Source organism: Eupeodes corollae, chromosome 1 (genome assembly GCF_945859685.1).
Source record: "Eupeodes corollae chromosome 1, idEupCoro1.1, whole genome shotgun sequence".
NCBI lineage: Eukaryota > Metazoa > Arthropoda > Insecta > Diptera > Syrphidae > Eupeodes > Eupeodes corollae.
Window position 1 is genome coordinate 246,017,834 of NC_079147.1, and position 19,554 is coordinate 246,037,387.

General features: G+C 31.6%; 1 protein-coding gene across 10 annotated transcripts in view; it reads right to left on the reverse strand.

The window, feature by feature from the left end:
- Positions 1 to 19,554, reverse strand: part of LOC129941922 (heterogeneous nuclear ribonucleoprotein L) — a 537,346-nt gene that overhangs the window by 88,400 nt on the left and 429,392 nt on the right. For 8 of the 10 annotated variants that reach the window (XM_056050696.1, XM_056050694.1, XM_056050697.1 and 5 more), the window contains 2 exons: positions 9,163 to 9,374; positions 3,006 to 3,098 (listed from right to left, as the gene is read on the reverse strand). In XM_056050696.1, coding sequence (XP_055906671.1) covers positions 3,006 to 3,098; positions 9,163 to 9,374 — 305 coding nt within the window. The remainder of the gene's footprint in view (positions 1 to 3,005; positions 3,099 to 9,162; positions 9,375 to 19,554) is intronic. The other 2 variants (XM_056050698.1, XM_056050700.1) reach the window with 1 other exon arrangement.

Consider the following 19,554-nt stretch of genomic DNA (forward strand, 5'->3'; position numbering starts at 1 on the left):
CCAATAAAATGGAGAGTGCACTGTGGCGTATACTTACTTTTTTTGTATTTTGCAAAATTTATAAGATATTTCCTCTCGTTTTCTATGCAATTTCACCAATCCACGTTAGAATATTGAAAAACTTGTTACCGTACAAAATTATGGTCCACAAAATTTATTTTCGATGTGGAAACAAGAAGAAGACTTTGACGCCAATGGAAGACTATTCAGAAGATTATCCATCAATTTAACTACGTGTGTCTTGAAATTATTTTTTATTTTTTTTTGGGTGGTTGGTTTCGAAGTCTTCTATTTTTTCCCATATTTCCCAAAAAACATTCTGAATTGACCACTTTACGTTTATCATGTCGCAATGGTAGCCACATTGCCACCTACGCTCAAAACGGGCGACCATTTGTTTGAAAGTGATTGGAACACTTTCTGGAGGAGGAAACAGCCTCTACGATTAAATACTTATTCAACACCAAACCTGGATACAAACTGGCACAAGCATCCTAACCCAGATAAATCACGTTAATAGAAGGAAAACAAAAATACTACACGAAAATAAGCTCTGCTTAATTCTGCTTAAATATTAAGACCTTATTGACACGCTTAATTTCAATTGGAGTTTATATGATGGCACAATGGACAAGGCTCAAAGGAGTAAAAAAAAAACTCAACTGGGGTTGAAATTCTCTGTTCTGAGTCCATTTCTATCGGCAAATACTCCATCATAGCCCTCGGTATCGGTTTTTAATCGCCAATCTCCTGTTCAATATTGTTTTAACATAGAAGAAACGCCTAATGATAGGCAATGATGAAAGGTTCAAAAGCAGGCAACACCTAATGATATACTAACAATAAGTGTTCTAAAAGAAGAAAATATTATTGAATATCTAATTAAAAGTGTTGCTGTCGGATCTGCTCGAATGAACTATCAATGAGATATTTTACGACTGGAAAAAAAACCCTCGTAACTGCCTTCACCCAAAAAATCATGTCATTATATTGCTCTGTTGTGACGTGAAGAACGGACAAACAAACAAACAAGCAAAATGACTTTCCTTTTTACAATATATGTATAGATTTTCATTCATCAAGAAAAACAGGGAAATTTCGTCATAAAACTTATTAGACAAGCCATGGTTTAAAACATAGAAGTTACCAAAGTTATATTTGACAATATATAAGTGGCAAACTCGTCTAAAAAACCTTCTAGATTTCTCCACTAAATATCGATTGAAAAGAAAGTTGCTATTTTAAATATTGAAAGAAAAACAAAAAACAAAGAGAAAGAAATCTAAACCTTCTTTGTAATATGAAAAGTTTTCGACACTAAGCCTCTGTAACTTCTATCAAAGTGCAAAATTTCTATTTTCACCCAATAAACTTTCTAATCTTTTGAAATACACATCCTTTTTACTGAATTTTCTAGTTTAATCTTTATAATATTGTTTGTCAATTCAGTCGATATTTATCTCATAAATATACTCTTTAAGTTTTATGTCCAATACAGTTAGATAGGTCGTATAGGCTCCTAAGGTCTACATACTTGTATATATGCATTTACACTAACTTAATCCATCAATTTTCAAAAACACGCACACACTATAATCCATTTATCAAAAAAAGGCAAAGAACCATAACCAAACTTTTATTTTTTACGAGAACCCTTTTAGTCCTTCGACATACATATAAAAGTTCTATAAAGGTTACATATACCTACTCTACCTCTCTTCATATAAAAATGTTAGCCATATAAGATGTCAAAATTTTATTTCACGTTTGTTTTGTTTGTTTGTTTGTTTTGCAAACAAAACAAAGTCAAGGATCTCACATCTCCCTCTCGTTTTGCTATAGAAAATAACCATAAAGGACATAGGTATTTTCAAATAAAACTCTTAAAGCCCAAAACCAAACGGTCCAAGGAGGCCATAGAGGGCATAGAGGCCAAGGATGCCAAGGAGGCCAACGAGAAGACGAGTGACATGCCTGACGTGTGCAGAGTATTTCTGGTATTTGATGATACAAAATTACATTGTTCAAAAAAAGGATTGTTTATATTAAGGTAAAAATAATAAATAATAATTCTTTTTCTTCCCTATACAATCTCATTATTTTCCATTATCTTATCAAGAAGTCAAGTACCTATAATACTTGGTTGGAATACACAAAATAAAATATAAAATAATATAGGTTTGGGGTAGGTTAGGTACCTCGATGGGCCACATATGTCGAAAGCTTATATATAAAATGAAAAAGAAAACAATTTTATACAATTTAAGAGAATAAAAATAAAAATCTTACAAGGATATGTATTTATTGTATGTTTAGACACATTGTCGGTGATAAAGGACCAAGCGGAAAAAAAGAGAACAAAAATTTAAGTGATTTCTTTAGCACACCACACACACACAAATAATCGCCTGCGGTGACAGATGAAAGGAAAACATTTTCTTCACACTTAACGATGTTGTGCTTACATATTTTATATAAATACAAGTACCTACCTACCAAACACCAGCACCAGCAGCGCCAGATTCTTGATAACAAATCAAGAAACACAAAAAAAAAGAAAACTCGTAGGGTTTTTTAACTTAAACAGGATGTTTGCCATATTAACGTTCGCACAAATGTCAATTTAATGGAGTTTATCCTTTTTTATGGATATACATGTACATGTGTATATTTTTCTTCTTTCACTTAAGGATCCTTCAAGAAGAAAATTGTTATTGAAACTGCTCAACTTAAAGGTGACATAATTTTTCATCTCGAGATAATTAAATCTATAGAGATCAAAGAAGAAACAGGATAATGCCGTAGACGATATTTTTAAAAGGAGACTTTAAATTAAAATCAAGGAGCTACGGAGACATTTTTATTTTTTGTTGTTGATATCCTTATGATAGGAATTAACTGAGGGACTTAATTGTTGCAATTTTACTTAATAAGACAAGAAGTTGTGAGGTCTCTTTTATTTTAATTTTTGTTTTTGAAATTTTATGTACATAAGCAAAACTTACCCTGGCAACGTTTCCATACAAACAGACCAAGTTAAATAATTTATCTGTGTTCGATGTTTCCTGATCAAGTCCATAAACCATCATGACGGCGCCCTATAAAAACAATAAAGTAACAAAAAATTTTAAGCTTTTATATATTAAACTTAAACATTATTTTAAAAAAATTATAAATAGTTTCTCAGGACCTTAAATTAAATTCTCCCGGAGCCTCTTAATTCTAGATACGATTTAACTCATTTTAGTATCTTACTTAGTTTTTGGAAATTATCAGTAGTTACGGATCTTTTTTTAACTTTTTATGAAGTTTTGAGAAAACCTTGAATTTGCTTTTTTATAGTTTTGAAAATGAAGTGCTGATTTCGAATACAAACTTGTATTTATCTATTTTCTCAGGTTTTAACAATACCCATTTCTAACATTATTTGTATACATATTTTTAAATATTCAAAACCTTGATGTTGAGACTTCGTGTGTCCAAAATGTTACGTTTTCGATTTCTATCTCAATGGAAAAGCTATGAGCATGTACAAATTTCGAATTAAACGAAAATAATGTTTAACAGACATTTGGAAAACTTCTAAAGAAATGTTTCAGCTAAAAAAAAAGCTAAAAACAAGTCCAAGCCAAAAAACGCTACAAAAACATACAAATTATTCAAAATGTTAATGATTTCAAACGAATTTCAAAACTGTAATATTAAAAGAATATTAATTGGTGATACAAACAATTAAGATACAAATTCTTAAACAAGTTAAGATAAACTTGTATAAGAAACTAAACATTTTTGAAAAGTTATCTATTAACAGTTGTTGATCAAATATTGTCACTTTATAAAATTCGACTTTTCTTAATACCGATTAGGAAGAATATTAAATTAGCCGTCAAAAGTTAAAAGGAAATCAAAAGACACGGAGCTTGAAAACTTTTTCCTCAATGAACTTAGGGAACTAAAAACATATCAGCATTAGGTCTGTAACGCCACACACGAAAATACAAAAATTCCTTTTCTATTAAACTTTTTGTGTCAACAGCTTTATTCTGAGCACCAAAAGCTCCATTTGTTTTGATATTTTCTAAGAGTAAAAACAAATTTTTGAAATATCATTACATTTTGTTTGTGAAAATTCGTGTTATTTTCAAAAATTACTCATATAGGGTGCTTCATTAGAGGTATAAAACTTACAAATGCAATAAAAAAAGATGATTTTTTAAAATCGTCATGAAAATTAATTAAATTGCAAGATAATTTTCTGGCCATCAAATTGTAATTTTAAATTCTAATATGATTTCGGACATATGACCCCCACGGCTGGCCACGACTTCTGGATAATCTGGATGTCGAAAAATTACCTTTTTAAACATTTATTGCCACATATCGGCAATAACACGGCTAATATTCTTTTAAAAGTGGTCAATCGTTTCATAAATTTTGGTTTAGAGAACGATCATTGGAAATTCACAGGACCGAAAAGTGAAATCGATTGTAGAACGATTAGTGCGTAATTTTACACCGTCTCGTTGAACGCAAAATTACTGTACATTCTTGTTATTCAAGTCAGTAACTATGGCTCTATAGCTTTCACAATTGACTTAAAGTTCTGACCAGTATCGTTTCCAAAGAAAACGGACCAATATTTCCACCAACCTTTAAAGCACTCAGTTTGTGTGGATGTTCAAAAATCAAATGGGGTGGCGCAACAGTCCGTTGTGAACCAGGGCCTAGTGACTTACAACTCTCAACCATTCCTGTGTGCGAGTACTGTTGTCAGGAATGTAAGGGACCTACAATTTAAGGCCGAATCCGAACGGCTAGTTTGAGAAAGCACTTTTTCATGACAAGAATTACTCTTGAAGGAATTGTCAATTCCTCGCAAGAGGCAGTACCCGCGAAAATTATTTTTTTTTTTTTAAATTATGGTGGCACAGGCAGGGATTGAACCCAAGACCTCTTGCATGACAGTCCAACGCACTTTTTTTTTTTTTTTTTTTTTTAAATTCATTTTTATTAATTCATTCTTAAACCTATCTTAAAGCTAGACAAAAATTCATAAAACTAGCCTAATTATCCATAACTTACAACTTTCTCACAGTCCAACGCACTAACCATCATGCTACGGGTACTACTTGTGTGGATGTTATGGTGCCTTAATATCGTCGAAAATGGACTTAGGGAGTTTTAATAGAACGACGACGATAGTTATTTAAGGATTATCATCACTCCAAATACGGAAGTCTTGTTAACTGACGTATCCCTTTAACAAAATAATAGCTTAGATTGGGATCAATGGCAAACTTGTTTTAGGCCAATTCATCGAAGATATGCATTGTTATGTGATCCTGTGGCTTTATTTCCACAGACAAAATGGCCGCCAGTTAGAATTGTGTTGTCAGCTTCAAATTGTACACCTCTAAGAAAAACACCGGTATACCAAATATAATGAAATTTTCTTTAAATGCTCGGAATTTTTAACAAAAATGTACAAACGTTGCGTGTATTGCGCCCATATTACAGTAGACTTGGTGGCCCTTCACAGTCGACTCTTCAACGTTTTGTGGTCAAATTTGAGACGATCAAATTTGAAAAAACCTGTACGTTCAAGAAACACAAGATCGGACAAGAACATCGCCGTGGTCCGTGAAAGTGTACAGCAGAGGCACTCTATTCCTCGCCATGCACAAGAACTCGGCCTTTTAAAATAGGTGGCGCAATAGTCCGTCGTGAACCAGGGCCTAGTGACATACAACTCTCAACCATTCCTGTGTGCGAGTAATTGCAGGGATGGAGGGGACCTACAATTTATATGCCGAATCTGAACGGCTGATTTGAGAAAGCATAACAAGAATTACTCTTGGAGAAATTGTCAATTCCTCGGAAGAGGCAGTACCAGTGAAAAAAACTTTAGGTGGCACAGGTCGGGATCGAGCCCAAAACCTCTCGCATAAAGTCCAATGCACTAACAGTCATGCCACGGGTACTAGTCGGCCTTTTGCAGACTTTAAATTGACGAATTTTGCGTCGGGACTTAGGCCTTCATTCGTAGACAACGCGCGCCGCACTGTTTGTTCGTGACTGAGCTTCGCACCGTTTGGAAGAGGAACATAATTATTATGGGTCAGTAATTTTTTGAAAACGACGTTAGTCAGGCAGTCACCCTCAACATTTTGCCATTTGCATGAAGAATTTGAGGGTAAGGTTATCTCTCCCGGGGTTAATGTGAATTGGTCACCAAGGTCATGCGATTTGACCCCGCTAGATTTGTTCATATTCCGCACTTTATAGCTTACATGCGCCTTCAAATAAAAAACAAAATTGTGTTAATAACACAAACACAGCTTCTTTTATTCCATTTCAACATCTACCCCCCCTTATTGAAAAACCCTTTATAAAGCGCTAACATTTGTTGATGTTTATGTACATGTTGCATGTTGTGTTCAGCACTCGATGTCAGAAACTTAGATTGTTAATAAAGCCAATAGCATTTAAAACTCAACGGACTTAACTCATAACGATGGACTGTTTCTTGTAGCTCAGTTCTAGATGTATGATTTTTTGTATGTTTTCAATTTGGTTCTCCTATCATTGACGAAATTTCGGCCCCAAACTGGAGTTTTCTTAATAATAAAGTCATTAGTTGTAAAGTTCTTGAAAATGAAAATAAAAACGACACTTTAATGTCAAGTGGCTGACGCACTTCAAAATTATGCAAAATTTATAAAATTTAAATTCTAAAAAGAAGCAAAAATGAGGCTGGGATGCAACCCACACTGATAACTTTCTATCCCGTCTGTAGTGCTTGCAAGGTTTGAAGGTTTTCGTGTTTTGATCAAAAGGTTGTCAGTTGAATTATTCTAAAAAATTTACAATAACCAACAATATTTTGAATTATAATGAAATTTCAAAACCTAATTTTTGTTAACAAGATTTTTAGTCGTTAACCAATTTTTACCAATTTTAGTAGCTCTTCTTAAAAGTTTTTATATCGAGAGTCGAACTTCAATTTTGTATCATTTTTTTTTTTACTATTTTTTTGCAAATTGAAATTTTTATGAAAAAACTGATTGCGACTCACACTTTATACAAAAAAAAACTGAATTGAAAACAATTATTGTTTAAAAAATAAAATTAATTTGAAGCCTATTTATAAGATATTTGAGTCGAAAGTCAATATTTACGAACTTTTATAAATTTTGTTTGTAGGTTTTTATTTTTTTTGTACAAAACTGTCAATTCGAATTTTCTCAAAATTTCACTGGATGTTGTAAACAATATTTATCATAAGATTAAATTAGTTTAAAGCCAAAATCTTAAAGTTTTAAGAGATATTTGACCATAAAATCAATTTATACTAACTTTTATTATTTTTTTTTGTTTAGGTTATTAATTTTTGTAAAAAAAACTGTAAATTCGATGTTCTCAAAATTTTTCCAAAGGTTGAAAACAACATTTTCTATAAATTTAAATTAGTTGGAAGCCATTATCTCAAATTTTTGAAAGAGATTTTAGTCGAAATTCAATTTTTACCAACTTTGAGTAATGTTTTTTTGGGTTTTTATTTTTTTTTTTAAAACTGTCAATTTGGTTTTTCTCAAAATGTTGACACATGTTAAAAACGTTATTTTTCGTTGCACAAAATTGTTTTGGAGATAAAATCATTTCTTATTCGTAAAATTTTCGAGGTGATAAAAGTTTTTTTTTTTAGTTTGTTTGACAAAACGAAACTTTTGAAAAACTTTTTTTGAAAAATATACTTGTTTGGTATCACGATACAATGTATAATATAAAATTTAATTCAAGTCTTTAGCGTTATTTGTTCTTGAGATATTTAGAGTTGACCAAAATGTTCACCTTTTTTTTTATACTGGTAAGTAAAAAAACCACCCAAGCAATTTTCTTGAGAGCCCTTTCTGCATTATTATCTGTATAGCAAAATTTATTTGAAGTCGGTATCTCTTCCGGTTCTTGAGCTATGGACGACGAAAAAAACGTCGCGAACGTACGAACGTCTGACGTACGTTCAACCTTTTATTTCGACCTTGAATCGTTGAGAAATGTACAAATTTTCAATTCGACAAATCGGACACATTACAATAATTTCCTATGGGAAGTTAATAAATCACTTGACAGCAGACCAAATGGTCACAGTCGCACCAGTTAGAATAATGCTGCCAACTTCTAGTTCTATAACTCGAAGAAAAACACCCTAATACTAAATTTTATGAAATTTTCTTAAAATTCTCAGTATTTTATTAAAATTTGGTAACTAGGCCAAATTTCATTTTTTTTTTTTAAATGTAAGTTCCTTAAATTGGGAATAGAAACTTAAATGTCAAGTTTCTGAAGCACTTCAATATGATGACAAATTTATAAAACGAAGCCAAAAAGGTTTAAAATTCGTGGAAATTGAAGTTAACTCCAAATCATTGCTTATTGTCACTATATTGAGAGTTTAGAAAGTTTGAATTTTCAAATTCGCAAAAACCTGTCAATTCATCAAACGATTTCCCAGAAACTTACAAATTTTTAGCGTTGCATATAGGAGAAATTTTATCGAGTTATAACTTTTATTTCAAAAAATGTTCCTGGTAATATAAAATATTATCTCACTTTTGAATTAAAGTACTATACATTTTCTAACAAGACTTAAGTTAAAATCCATACATATAATTCATCCTGCAGTTTTGCTGTAATTTGTACTTAATTATAAAATTCCTGGTAAATCCTTAATTGCATTAACTACACCATCATTTTCTCTACATTTTAGGTGTATTTCATCATAAACATATAGCACATATATTTTGATCCTTTTTAAATCCCATTAAAATTACTTGACAAAATTAAAAACAAACATCATCATCTGTAAATATAAAATTTTCTAAAAACCTATTACCTTAATTCCTTTTAACTTTTTTTTCCATCTTTTTTCTAATTCGACTAACAGCATTTGGACTGTGAGAGAATGAATAGAAAATATATGTTTATAAAAAAAGGACATACGTATCCTTGAATATGTTTATGCAATTCCATAGATGCCAAACTTTTTCCGTACAAAACGTTAAACGATGTAAAATACTAAATTTAAATATCTATACAGTTTTAAAGGTGTACCTAGATACATACATACATATGTATATATATAAAAAGAATAAATATTTATACCTGTTGTTGTCCTGTTGCAGCAAAATTAACTGGTCCATTGCGTCCGGCAGCTATTGGTGGTTCTTTCATTAGGCCAGTCGGATGTATAGGAGCGCCCTTCCAATTCTCTGGGGTGGTGGGATGAAATTCCGGTGGTCCAAAAGGTGGAAAGCCAGCGCCTGGTCCCAATAGTGGTGGCTCTTTAAATTGAGGATAAGTTGTTTTGATTGCAACTGTTTTTTTTGTTTGTGTTTTTTGTTTATATTTTTTATGGTTTTATTTTAGATTTTAGTTGGTTTTGTTTTTTTTTTTAAGTGCATTAGTTTTATGATAATAATTTTATTATTTTTAAGGATTCGCATGCGTGCACAGGTGGATTTTCAAGATGAATGGAAATAAACGAAAAAAAAAACATAGAAAAACAAATTAAACATAGAATAAGGATTTGTTATTATAAATTAAAACAAAAAAAAAATATATAAAATATATATAAATATGTTTTGTTAAATTTTTAATGCAGGTTAGAAACAAATGTTTTTAAAAAGTTATTGGTATGTAAATTCAACGCACAAGGACATATTGACACTTTAAAAGTAGATACCTATTTAATATTAAAAAAGAGCTTGGATTACGATTCACACTGTCAACTTTCGATGATAATTTTGGTTTTTCAAAAAGCTGAATTGTCCTTTAAAGAATTTCGAAAAGATTGAATTTTGTATGGGATTTATATTTTTGTGCCAACTTATTTTGTCTCAAGATATTCAAGCCGAAAATCAATTTTTACTAGTTTTGGGCAGTAATTCTCTTTTGCTTTTGATTTTTAATGAATAAAAAACTGATTTGGTTTTTCTAAAAATTTTACAAGGTGTTAAAAATTGTGTTTTTTTTTCAAGACGAAACAAGTTTTAGGGCTATATTTATTCATTCTCAAAATATGAGTGAACTTTTACAAATTGCTCACACTAAAAACAATATTTTCCGTGAAACCATAAAAGTAGCTTAATAAACTGTTTTTTCGTTGGTACAATGAAAGTTTAATTGGCTTAACGAAAAATGTTGTTATTTCAATGAATGTTTTATATATTCAAGATTTGATTCCTTGAATTTAATGAACACTTTTATAATTTAATGAAAGATAATTTACAAATTTTACATGAATATTTAATGCAACATTTTTGTGAACGTACTTAAAAGACTTTTTTCGTTAGCCCAACGAAAGTTTAACTGGCCCAACAAAAAATTTAGTAATTTCGTAATACAAATGTTTTATACTTTAGTGAAAAACCTCCTTTTTTCAGTGTTGTTGTTTTAATGAATGTTTTATATTTAAATGAAAACGCTTCATAATTTTTGGTTTTTCAGTCCAAGATTTGATTTTTTAAATTTAATGAACACTTTCATAATTTATTGAAAAATATTTTAAAAATTTTGTATGAATACTTAATTAAACATTTTCGTAATGAACGTAAAATAAATTTTTCGCTAGCCCAACGAAAGTTTAAATGGTTCAACGAAAAGTTTAGTAATTTCGTAATACAAACGTTTTATACTTTTTTTCAGTATTGCTATTTTAATGAATGTTTCATATTTTAATAAAAGCGCCTCATATTTTTTTTATTTTTCAGTCTAAGATTTAATTTCTTCAATTTAATAAACACTTTCATGATTTATTGAAAGATATTTTACGAATTTTGTATAATCCAACGAAAAATTCATTGGCTCAACATAAAATGTTGTCATTTCAATGAATGTTTTATATTTTAATGAAAACGCTTTATACTTACAGTTTTAGATTTGACTTCTTGAATTTAATGAATATTTCATAATTTATTGAAAGATATTTTAGGAATTTAGAAACTTAACGAAACATTTTCGTAGACGTACGTGAAACACTCTTTACGTCTAACGAAAGTTTAACTGGCTCAAAAAAAAAATTAGTAATTTTGTAATAATAATAATAATAATCTTTTATACTTTAATGGAAACGCGTTATATTGCTTTTTTAGTCTAAGAACTAATTTCGGGAATTTAATGAACACTGTCATAATTAATGAAATATATTTAACGAATAATTTATGAATATTTATTAAAAATTTTCGTAAAAGTACTTTATAAATTTTTATAATAAAGTTTTCACAAAAATTATGAAATTTATCAGTAAACATGTTATTTTTGCATAATTTTCTGAAATCTCATTAAAGTATGAAAAAAAATCATTGGTTTATGAATTTTTTTCATTGACCGATGAAAACATTTCATTAACTGATTAACTTAATTAAGTTAATGTATGATTTTTGTTCATACTATCAGACGTTAAAATTTTGAGGTAGGCATATCATCTTGTTTTTTCGTTACATACATAAAAATATCTTTCAGATTTTGAGCCACATTTTTTAAACGTCTTTCAAAATAACTCATTGGCTTACAATTTTTTTTTCTTTAGACGTAAAAACTTAGTTATCATGGAAGAATAAACTTTGATTGGTAAAAATTCTTTCTAACTCATGATCTGTGTCATACTTTCAGATGTTAAAACTTTGAGCCAAGTTTACGTAAATAATTCATTGGTTAAATAATTTTTTAATTCAGTTATGAACAAATCTTCATATATTGAAAAATTCAAAATACGAACATTTTCAAATGACTAAACAATTTTGCCCAAAATCAAATCAAGAATGTCAAAAACCATGTCAATGTCTTTATGTGTTCACAAGATATTCAAGTCAAAAATCATTTCTTTTAAATGATCAGTGTTAATTTTGGTAGTTTTCAATTTCGTAGAAAAAATGTTCAATTTTTCTAAATATTTAACCAAATATTTTTGTGTGGCAAAATAAGTTTGAAGTCAATAACTTAATTTTTTCGCAAGATAATCGAAAGTGTAACTTCAGTTTTTAACAATATTAGTTTGTATTTTGAAGGATTTAATTTCAAAATAACAAAGAAATGTCAATTCGATTTTTCTAAATATCACACCAAATACCAAAAACATTATTTTTCGTTATACAATTATTCTGAATGTAAAATTGTTCGTAACATTTTAGGGGTGACAAATAAATATTTTTTTCAGTTTCAATTCTTTTGATAAAAAGAAAACTTTAAGTAAATTTTTTCAAGTGAATACAAATTTACTACGACGTCAAAACGTATTTTTGTAATTGGTTCATGAGAAAATTGAACATTTTGTTTAAGTCTTATAGTTACAAATAAAACATCTACCGGACTTTTTTTGGAAACCTTTTGAGTAACTTGATGCTTTTATCTAGAAAACAAAATTTGTTTGAAGTTGACATCTCTTTTTAAAAAACCACAAAACAAGAAATTTCAACATTTTCAACTTTAAAAACGAATGAAAAGTTGGTAAGGAAAGTTCCCCAAAAACGCAATTCCCTACTTACAAAATTAAACATGTCTTGTTCCAGTAACTTTCTTCCTAAGTACTTAAGAAAATTCGTTGTAGTCAAAAATTTTTATCTAATTGTTACAAGAAAAATATAACTCACATTAAGAACCATTTTCTTACAAGAAAAAACAAAAGAAAAAGTAGAAGAAAACAAAAAAACAAGGACCTTAAATATTTCCTCCTCGTTGGTAAAATAAATAAATTCTCTTCCATTATTTTCAAAACAGTTAAACGGAAATACCTACCGGTACCTCTATAAGACTGTAATAGCAACTTTGCTCATACAATTCAAAAAGATACCAGCACACTGGTAGTACAACAACAAAACACCACATCCTCCGCACCGCCACGCCGCCTCCTTTCATGACTGCAATCGTGTTTAACATAAATCAGTTTCACTTCATGTTTTTCCTTAAAATTCATAAATTTCATAGAAAACAGTGAAAACTTAAATGTAAACAAAAACAAAAACAACAAAAACAAAACTATCAACAAGGACTTTAGTGTGGTTGCTGTGGTAGGTAAGTAAACGCAATTCACTCTTGAATGCATTCCACAAGTCCTTTTGTTAGCTTTTCAGTTTTCGCGTGCGGAGAGAAAGGAAGAAAATCATACGTTCAACAGCACACAATCCAACTGTTTAGTTTCAATTAACATTTATTTATACGAGACATTTAGTTTTTGATTTGAGAACTTACCGCACCAACCCGCTTCACAGCCCCACCGCACTATTATCCTTTCGTCCTTCAATAAATATACTACTCACACATTTTCACATCATACAAAATAAGAACCAAAAAAGGATCAGCACAGTAAATCCATAGGTATACCTAGTTGCTCGCTCCCAGGAGTAATTAGAATTAACAAGCATTCAAAAAAGGACGAAAAGCTCCTCACCTCACTGCTGCGCTACGAGCGACGACAAAGCTACGATGGCTGTGATGGAGCATGGCGGTACCAACTTTCGTGTTAACTCTATGAATTCTCTCCGCGTGCAGCGCTCGCTCGGTCCCTCTGACCATACCGGAAATGTTATGTTAGCAGCAGCGGCAACAGAATCAGAAGTCTCAAAACCAAAAAACGACATCAAGCTATATGTATGTATGTATGTACTGTAGGTGGCGAAAAGCATGAGGGTTTTTCACCTCTCCCTACACTCTATACTTTCACTTTACCTTCTGAATTGGAATTGAGTATGAAAAAGGATAAAGTCAAAGCAAACGAACACACAACGAGGACATTTCACCCTTGGTTTCCGGCTGACAAAGTGGAAACAATTTCGTTAAAATTCATTTTTGTGTTCCCTTCTTCTCTTCTGTGCTGTGTTCTGTTCACTGATGGTGGTGTAGTGTACAAAAATACAAAAAAAAGGACGAAGGGAAAAAATATTATTCCCAAGGACTATCCGTTAGTTATGTTGAATGAAGTGAAAGCCGAACACGCAAACATAAAGCCTCAGAACAAGTTGAACATAAAATGTGGGAAGTGAAGATAGGTTTTTCACGTAATTTTCCTTCTTTTTTTGTTGTTTTTATTTTACAAGTAACCAAACAAAAAAGAAAGGATGAGGCCACAAAAATAAGGACGAACATTGAAATAATTGAGGACATTTTTCTTGTGACATATCTTCCTACATGGGAAGGTATATGGATAACTATTAGGTGCTAACGTCATATTTTAACACGAAAATATACTCACGCCTTGAGCCTTTAAGTGAAACCACACCGCCACCGACCGCACTATCCCGCCCACTATCGTCCTATCAATGTATAAACTTCAGGAAAACGGAAGTGCGGGCGGTAGGATGAATAATATGGGAAATTTTTCAAGATTAAAAATGTATACGCACATAGATTATTAAATATAATAAAAAATTATAGAAATGAAACAAAATTGGGGGCGTCATGTTGCTCTCAAAATACCATAGATGAAATGATCAAACTTTATGGTGCGTTATATTTTTTTTGGATTCAAATCACCATAAGGATTAATGAGAACCTTAAGGCATTTTCTTTTATTCATCTATTAAGGCATAACTTCACCTACGTAGAACAACCCACTTACAAAGATATACCATATAATATCTTTTATAATAATGAAGTAAGTTTTGATATCAACATAAGTCGCATAAAAATTAAGTGTAATGCCGTTTTTTTGTGGAAGGATGATGGGATGTGAAGGGTTTCATTTTTCAATGATTCAATAAAAATATCAAATTTTATAGGGAAGAATATATTTCTTGAAACTTTTATCTAATCTTTACAATTTTTGGCTCTAATTTTTTATTTTTATTTTAGAAAGCAAGACTTTTAGGGCAGTTTTATGTTAAAAAAAGGGTTGTCACGTACCTTAGGACTTTAAGGAAGAATTTAAATGAATTCTATAAGTTTTATGACTAAAAATACAAAACAAATATATAGGGTTCTTAAATTGGCGCCGGTAGATTTTGGCGTCCCGTGGCGGCCATTTTGTTTTGGTAACATCTGTCAAATCTTTTGTTTATTATTCAGTTTTTTATGAAAAATAATCATGGCAAGTTACACGATTGAAGAGGACGTTCAAATGATAAAACTTTATCATCGAAATGATTGTTCGATAACGCAAACGTTACGAGCATTGCGCCAATTTTACGGTACAAGTGGTTGACCTTCACAGTCAACTCTTTAATGTTTGGTGGCCAAATATGAGACGATTGGCTTAGTAAACAAACAGCCAACAACCGTACGTTCAAGACGTTCAAGGAACGAAAGATCGGCCGAGAACATTGCCGCGGTCCGTGAAAGTGTACAGCAGAACCCGAGGTAGTCAGGAGCTCAAAGTTCATGACCATAGACAACGCCATTTGTTCGCTGACTCGGCTCCGAATCGTTTGGAAGAGGACTCCAATTTCGGCGTAATTGGCCAGTACTTTTTTAAAAACTACGTAAGTGAGGCGTCAACAGCTAGCGCTACAAACGATGATTACTAATTTCTTACGTCCGAAATTGAACCATATGGACCTAGAAGACACATGGTTCTAGCACGCTATGTGCCACACAGCAAACGCCTAGACTTCTATTACCTTCTAAAACATGATTTAAGATCGGTTGAATGGTCTTGAGTAAACATCAGCTCCCTTTTCAATATTTACGTTCTCTACAAAACAAAAACTTTCAAATGCAATGACCATTCTTGGTTCAACAATAAAATTAAAGTTTTAATATATAAGCGCAATCTAGCTTACAAAGTTTGGAAACGTTTTAGAATCGACCAACTTTATCAGGTCTAAGAAATAAAGTTGTTCTTGAGATAAGGGAGACGTTTCTATACTCCTCGACTTAGCCCTGCATTAGCCGGTCATATACTTTGGAAAAAGTTAAAAGAAATTGGTGTTGGTGAGCACTTTAACAGTGTTTCTACTATAATGGATTGTGATGAGCTGAATACCAATTTCACGTCCCTATCATCATTTGAGTTCAATGATAGTGCAGACTCTTCTGGATTTTTAGAAAACGACATCTTTTCTAGCTTCTCAGCAATTGATGATGAAGTTGCTTTAAGAACCTGTTTATCTATTAAACCAAGCTCAATAGCATTTGACGAAATTTACCCCGTGTTTGTGAAGGCCAATAACCATGTTGCCATATTTATCCAAAGTTTTTGCAAAAATTATGAACACAAAAATGCGGCAATATCTAAAACGTTCCGAAATGCTATGTCCCGATCAATCTGGTTTCCATCAAAAACACAGTTGCACTACTGCCCTTATAAACGAGGTCGAGGAAATAAGAGAAAGTGTAGATAAAAATTTCGTGTCTTTTCTCACTCTCTTGGATTTTTATAAAGCCTTTGACATTGTCAACCAACGTAATTTATGAGATTCAATATTCGTCATCATCAGTGAGACTCCTTGTCTCATATCTTAGTTTTAGACAAAAAGCAGTAGTTGCTAAAAACCGAAATTTAAGTTTTCTTTCACTAAGATAAGGTGTTCCCCAAGGTTCTATTTTGTGTCCATTACTTTTTACTATGTATGTTAATGAGCTTCCGTCTCTAAGCTTTAACTCATCCATAGCATAGAATATCATATCTTATCCAAATCTTGGGAATTTAATACACGCTTGGCAACATAAACTTCATAGTTTGACAAAAAGAAACTGTTCTGTTATGTAAAACCAATATTAAGACTCGGAACAATTGGCTGAAATTGAAGTTCCTCAGGGATCAGAACTAGGCCCCCATTTCTTTTTTGGGGATTTAATTTCTGTTTATTTGGTATTAGAAAGAAATAAAGGCTACTGCATCGATTAAGTTATAAGGGATTTGACAGGAATTAAGGTTCCTTACAATGAATTTACGACTTCTAAAAATTCAAATTTTTGTATGCCGATGTTGTAAAGCTAAGGTACAGTTGTCCACTGGGGTTGTTTGAAAATGGTATTTGGGAGATAAATGAAGATCTTAATAAGGTATTGCCCTGGTCTCGATCAAACGGACTTTGTTAAAATCCTACTATGTCAAAATGATTACTCGTTTCAAAAGACCCTACAGACACATCTTGCTTTTCTCCAATATTCTCAATAATAACTCTATTCAGTTTTTTGACTCAGCCAAGAATCTTAGAGTGGTATTTAGTAAGACACTCACTTGGACAAATCATATACAACTTATCAAAGGTAGAGTATACGGAGGCTTACGTATGTTATGGACCACCCAAAGAATCACTCCAATAAAAACAAGAGTGATATTTGCTAAGTCGCTGCTAATTCCCCTTTTATTATTTGGGTGTACACTATTTAGTAATTGCTAACTGGCACCGAATTCGAGGCGAAAGGTAAGACTTCCCACGAACTTCAAGTTCCATGATAAATATTTGAAAGGGTCTTAGACACTATATTTTCGGAATAAGAAGTACATGGGAATTTTCTTCGATGGGACCTGTGACAATGTTAAGAAATGGATTTTCTAGTCAACTGAACGTTTAATATGGTGTTCCACTAGGGAGCCATTTTGGTCCCTCATTCTTTATTTGCATTGTACAACTACTTTTAGTTTCAATTTTGTTAATATTTGGTAGAACTAACAAATATAAATTAATTTTATAACTCAAATAAAATACCACGATTACTTTAAGTGGAAAAAAACTGAACTCTTGCTTTGTAAAAATTGTGGGGGGGGGTATGTTTATAAGACTTTCTATTGAAAAAGATCGTTGGAAATTTTTGATACAAAATTTATTTTTATTTAATTCAAGATGTGAGATGAGTTTTCTATCAACATAGGATCAAGTAATTCAAATTGAATGTACACTTTGAAGTTCCTCAGGGATCAGAACTAGGTCCTCTTCTGTTTCTTGTTGATTTAATTTTTGTTTATTCGGTAACAGAAAGAAATAACAACAAAATTAACGTTTATTTGTTTAGGCTTCTACCAATTAATTTTTAAATTTTGGCAAAATCATTTACATCTGTTTCTGAAACGGTTGAAAGTTGGAAAATGCTTAAAAAACAAATTGAACCAAACAATATGCTTGATAGTTTTGACAAGAGGTGTTAACATTAAAGAAGTTGAATAAATGGACATAGTTAAGAAACGAGTTTACTTTTTTCGAAGTTTTTGGCCATTCGTAAATTATATCATGCAAAGAAGGCTTAGTACCAGTAGCGTGGTGGTTAGTGCATTGGAATGTCATGCAAGGGGTCTTGGGTTCAATCCCTGCCTGTGCCACCTTATTTTTTTCATGGGTACTGGCTCTTGCGTGGAGTTGACAAATCCTCCAAGAGTAATTCATGTCATGAAAAGTGCTTTCTCAAATCAGTCGTTCGGATTCGGCATATAAACTGTAGGTCCCTTCCATTTCTGAGAACATTACTCGCACAGAGAAATGGTTAAGAGTTGTAAGTCACTAGGCCTTGGTTCTGCATGGACTGATGCGTCACCTAATTTTATATACAAATATATATATACACGAGTTTCCGATTTATTATCACTCATTCCTAGAATAAAACCTTACCCAATAACTTGTAGACATTGAGTCCTAAAGAAATAAATGTACACTAAAAATAATCTTAAAATTATATATCGACATACTTTGTCTTTAAAATTATTCACCATACTTCTTGCGACCCCAAAGGATATTTCAAATGTCCAATTGTTGAAATATTATCCTTTCATTTCCTCTTTTTAGCAAACTATGAGGTTGAAATGGTGTCTTCTAATATGCACGAGTTGTGAAAGGGTCATTTATTTAGTCCATTCTAGATGCATACCATTCATAAAAGACCTTATTTATAAGCCATTTCACGCCAAAAACGTGACCTGTCAAATTCAGTTGCGGCACAAGGCAAAATGTTTAGTGTCATCCTCAATGTAAGGACATAGTCCTCCGTTTGAAAACAGAGAGTCGTGTTTTCTAAGATTTACATGTTTTACATCAATGTACAAGAAACTGTTGCTTAATGATGGTATATATGTTCGTTGGGACTCTTCCGCCCCCTTTCCCTTCCACACACTGACACATACTCAGTTTTCATATTGAATGATTGGATTCAAGGATTTAATATCTTTTGAAAGCTTTAATATCCCAAAGTAGGGGCACATAGAGCAGCTACACATTTTCAAGCACGTCCTATTTTTGGATCAAAATATTTCAAGGCTTGAAGAAAATGAATAAGAATGATAGAAAATAGAAACAACAAACAAAACAAAAAATAAGGAAGAATATATTTTGAAAATAACATTTGGGGTAAGCTATTTTTCGTCATAACAAAGCCTCTGAAGGGTAACATGTGCGTTTATATTTGTTTGTATTTGAATGTGATTTTGACAAGGGTTGATATGCGGTAAGTCCTAGAAAGTAGCTTAGGTATATTTTTTTCTCTAATAAAGTAAATTATTATCTTTTTTTTGAGTTGGTTTCCTCAAATGATGATGATGATGATCCTGATGCACCCTCGCTTATTATGTCGCACAAAAGCACCTGTGACGCTGTGACGACAATGTATAGTCTCATTTGCTTTTCCAATTTT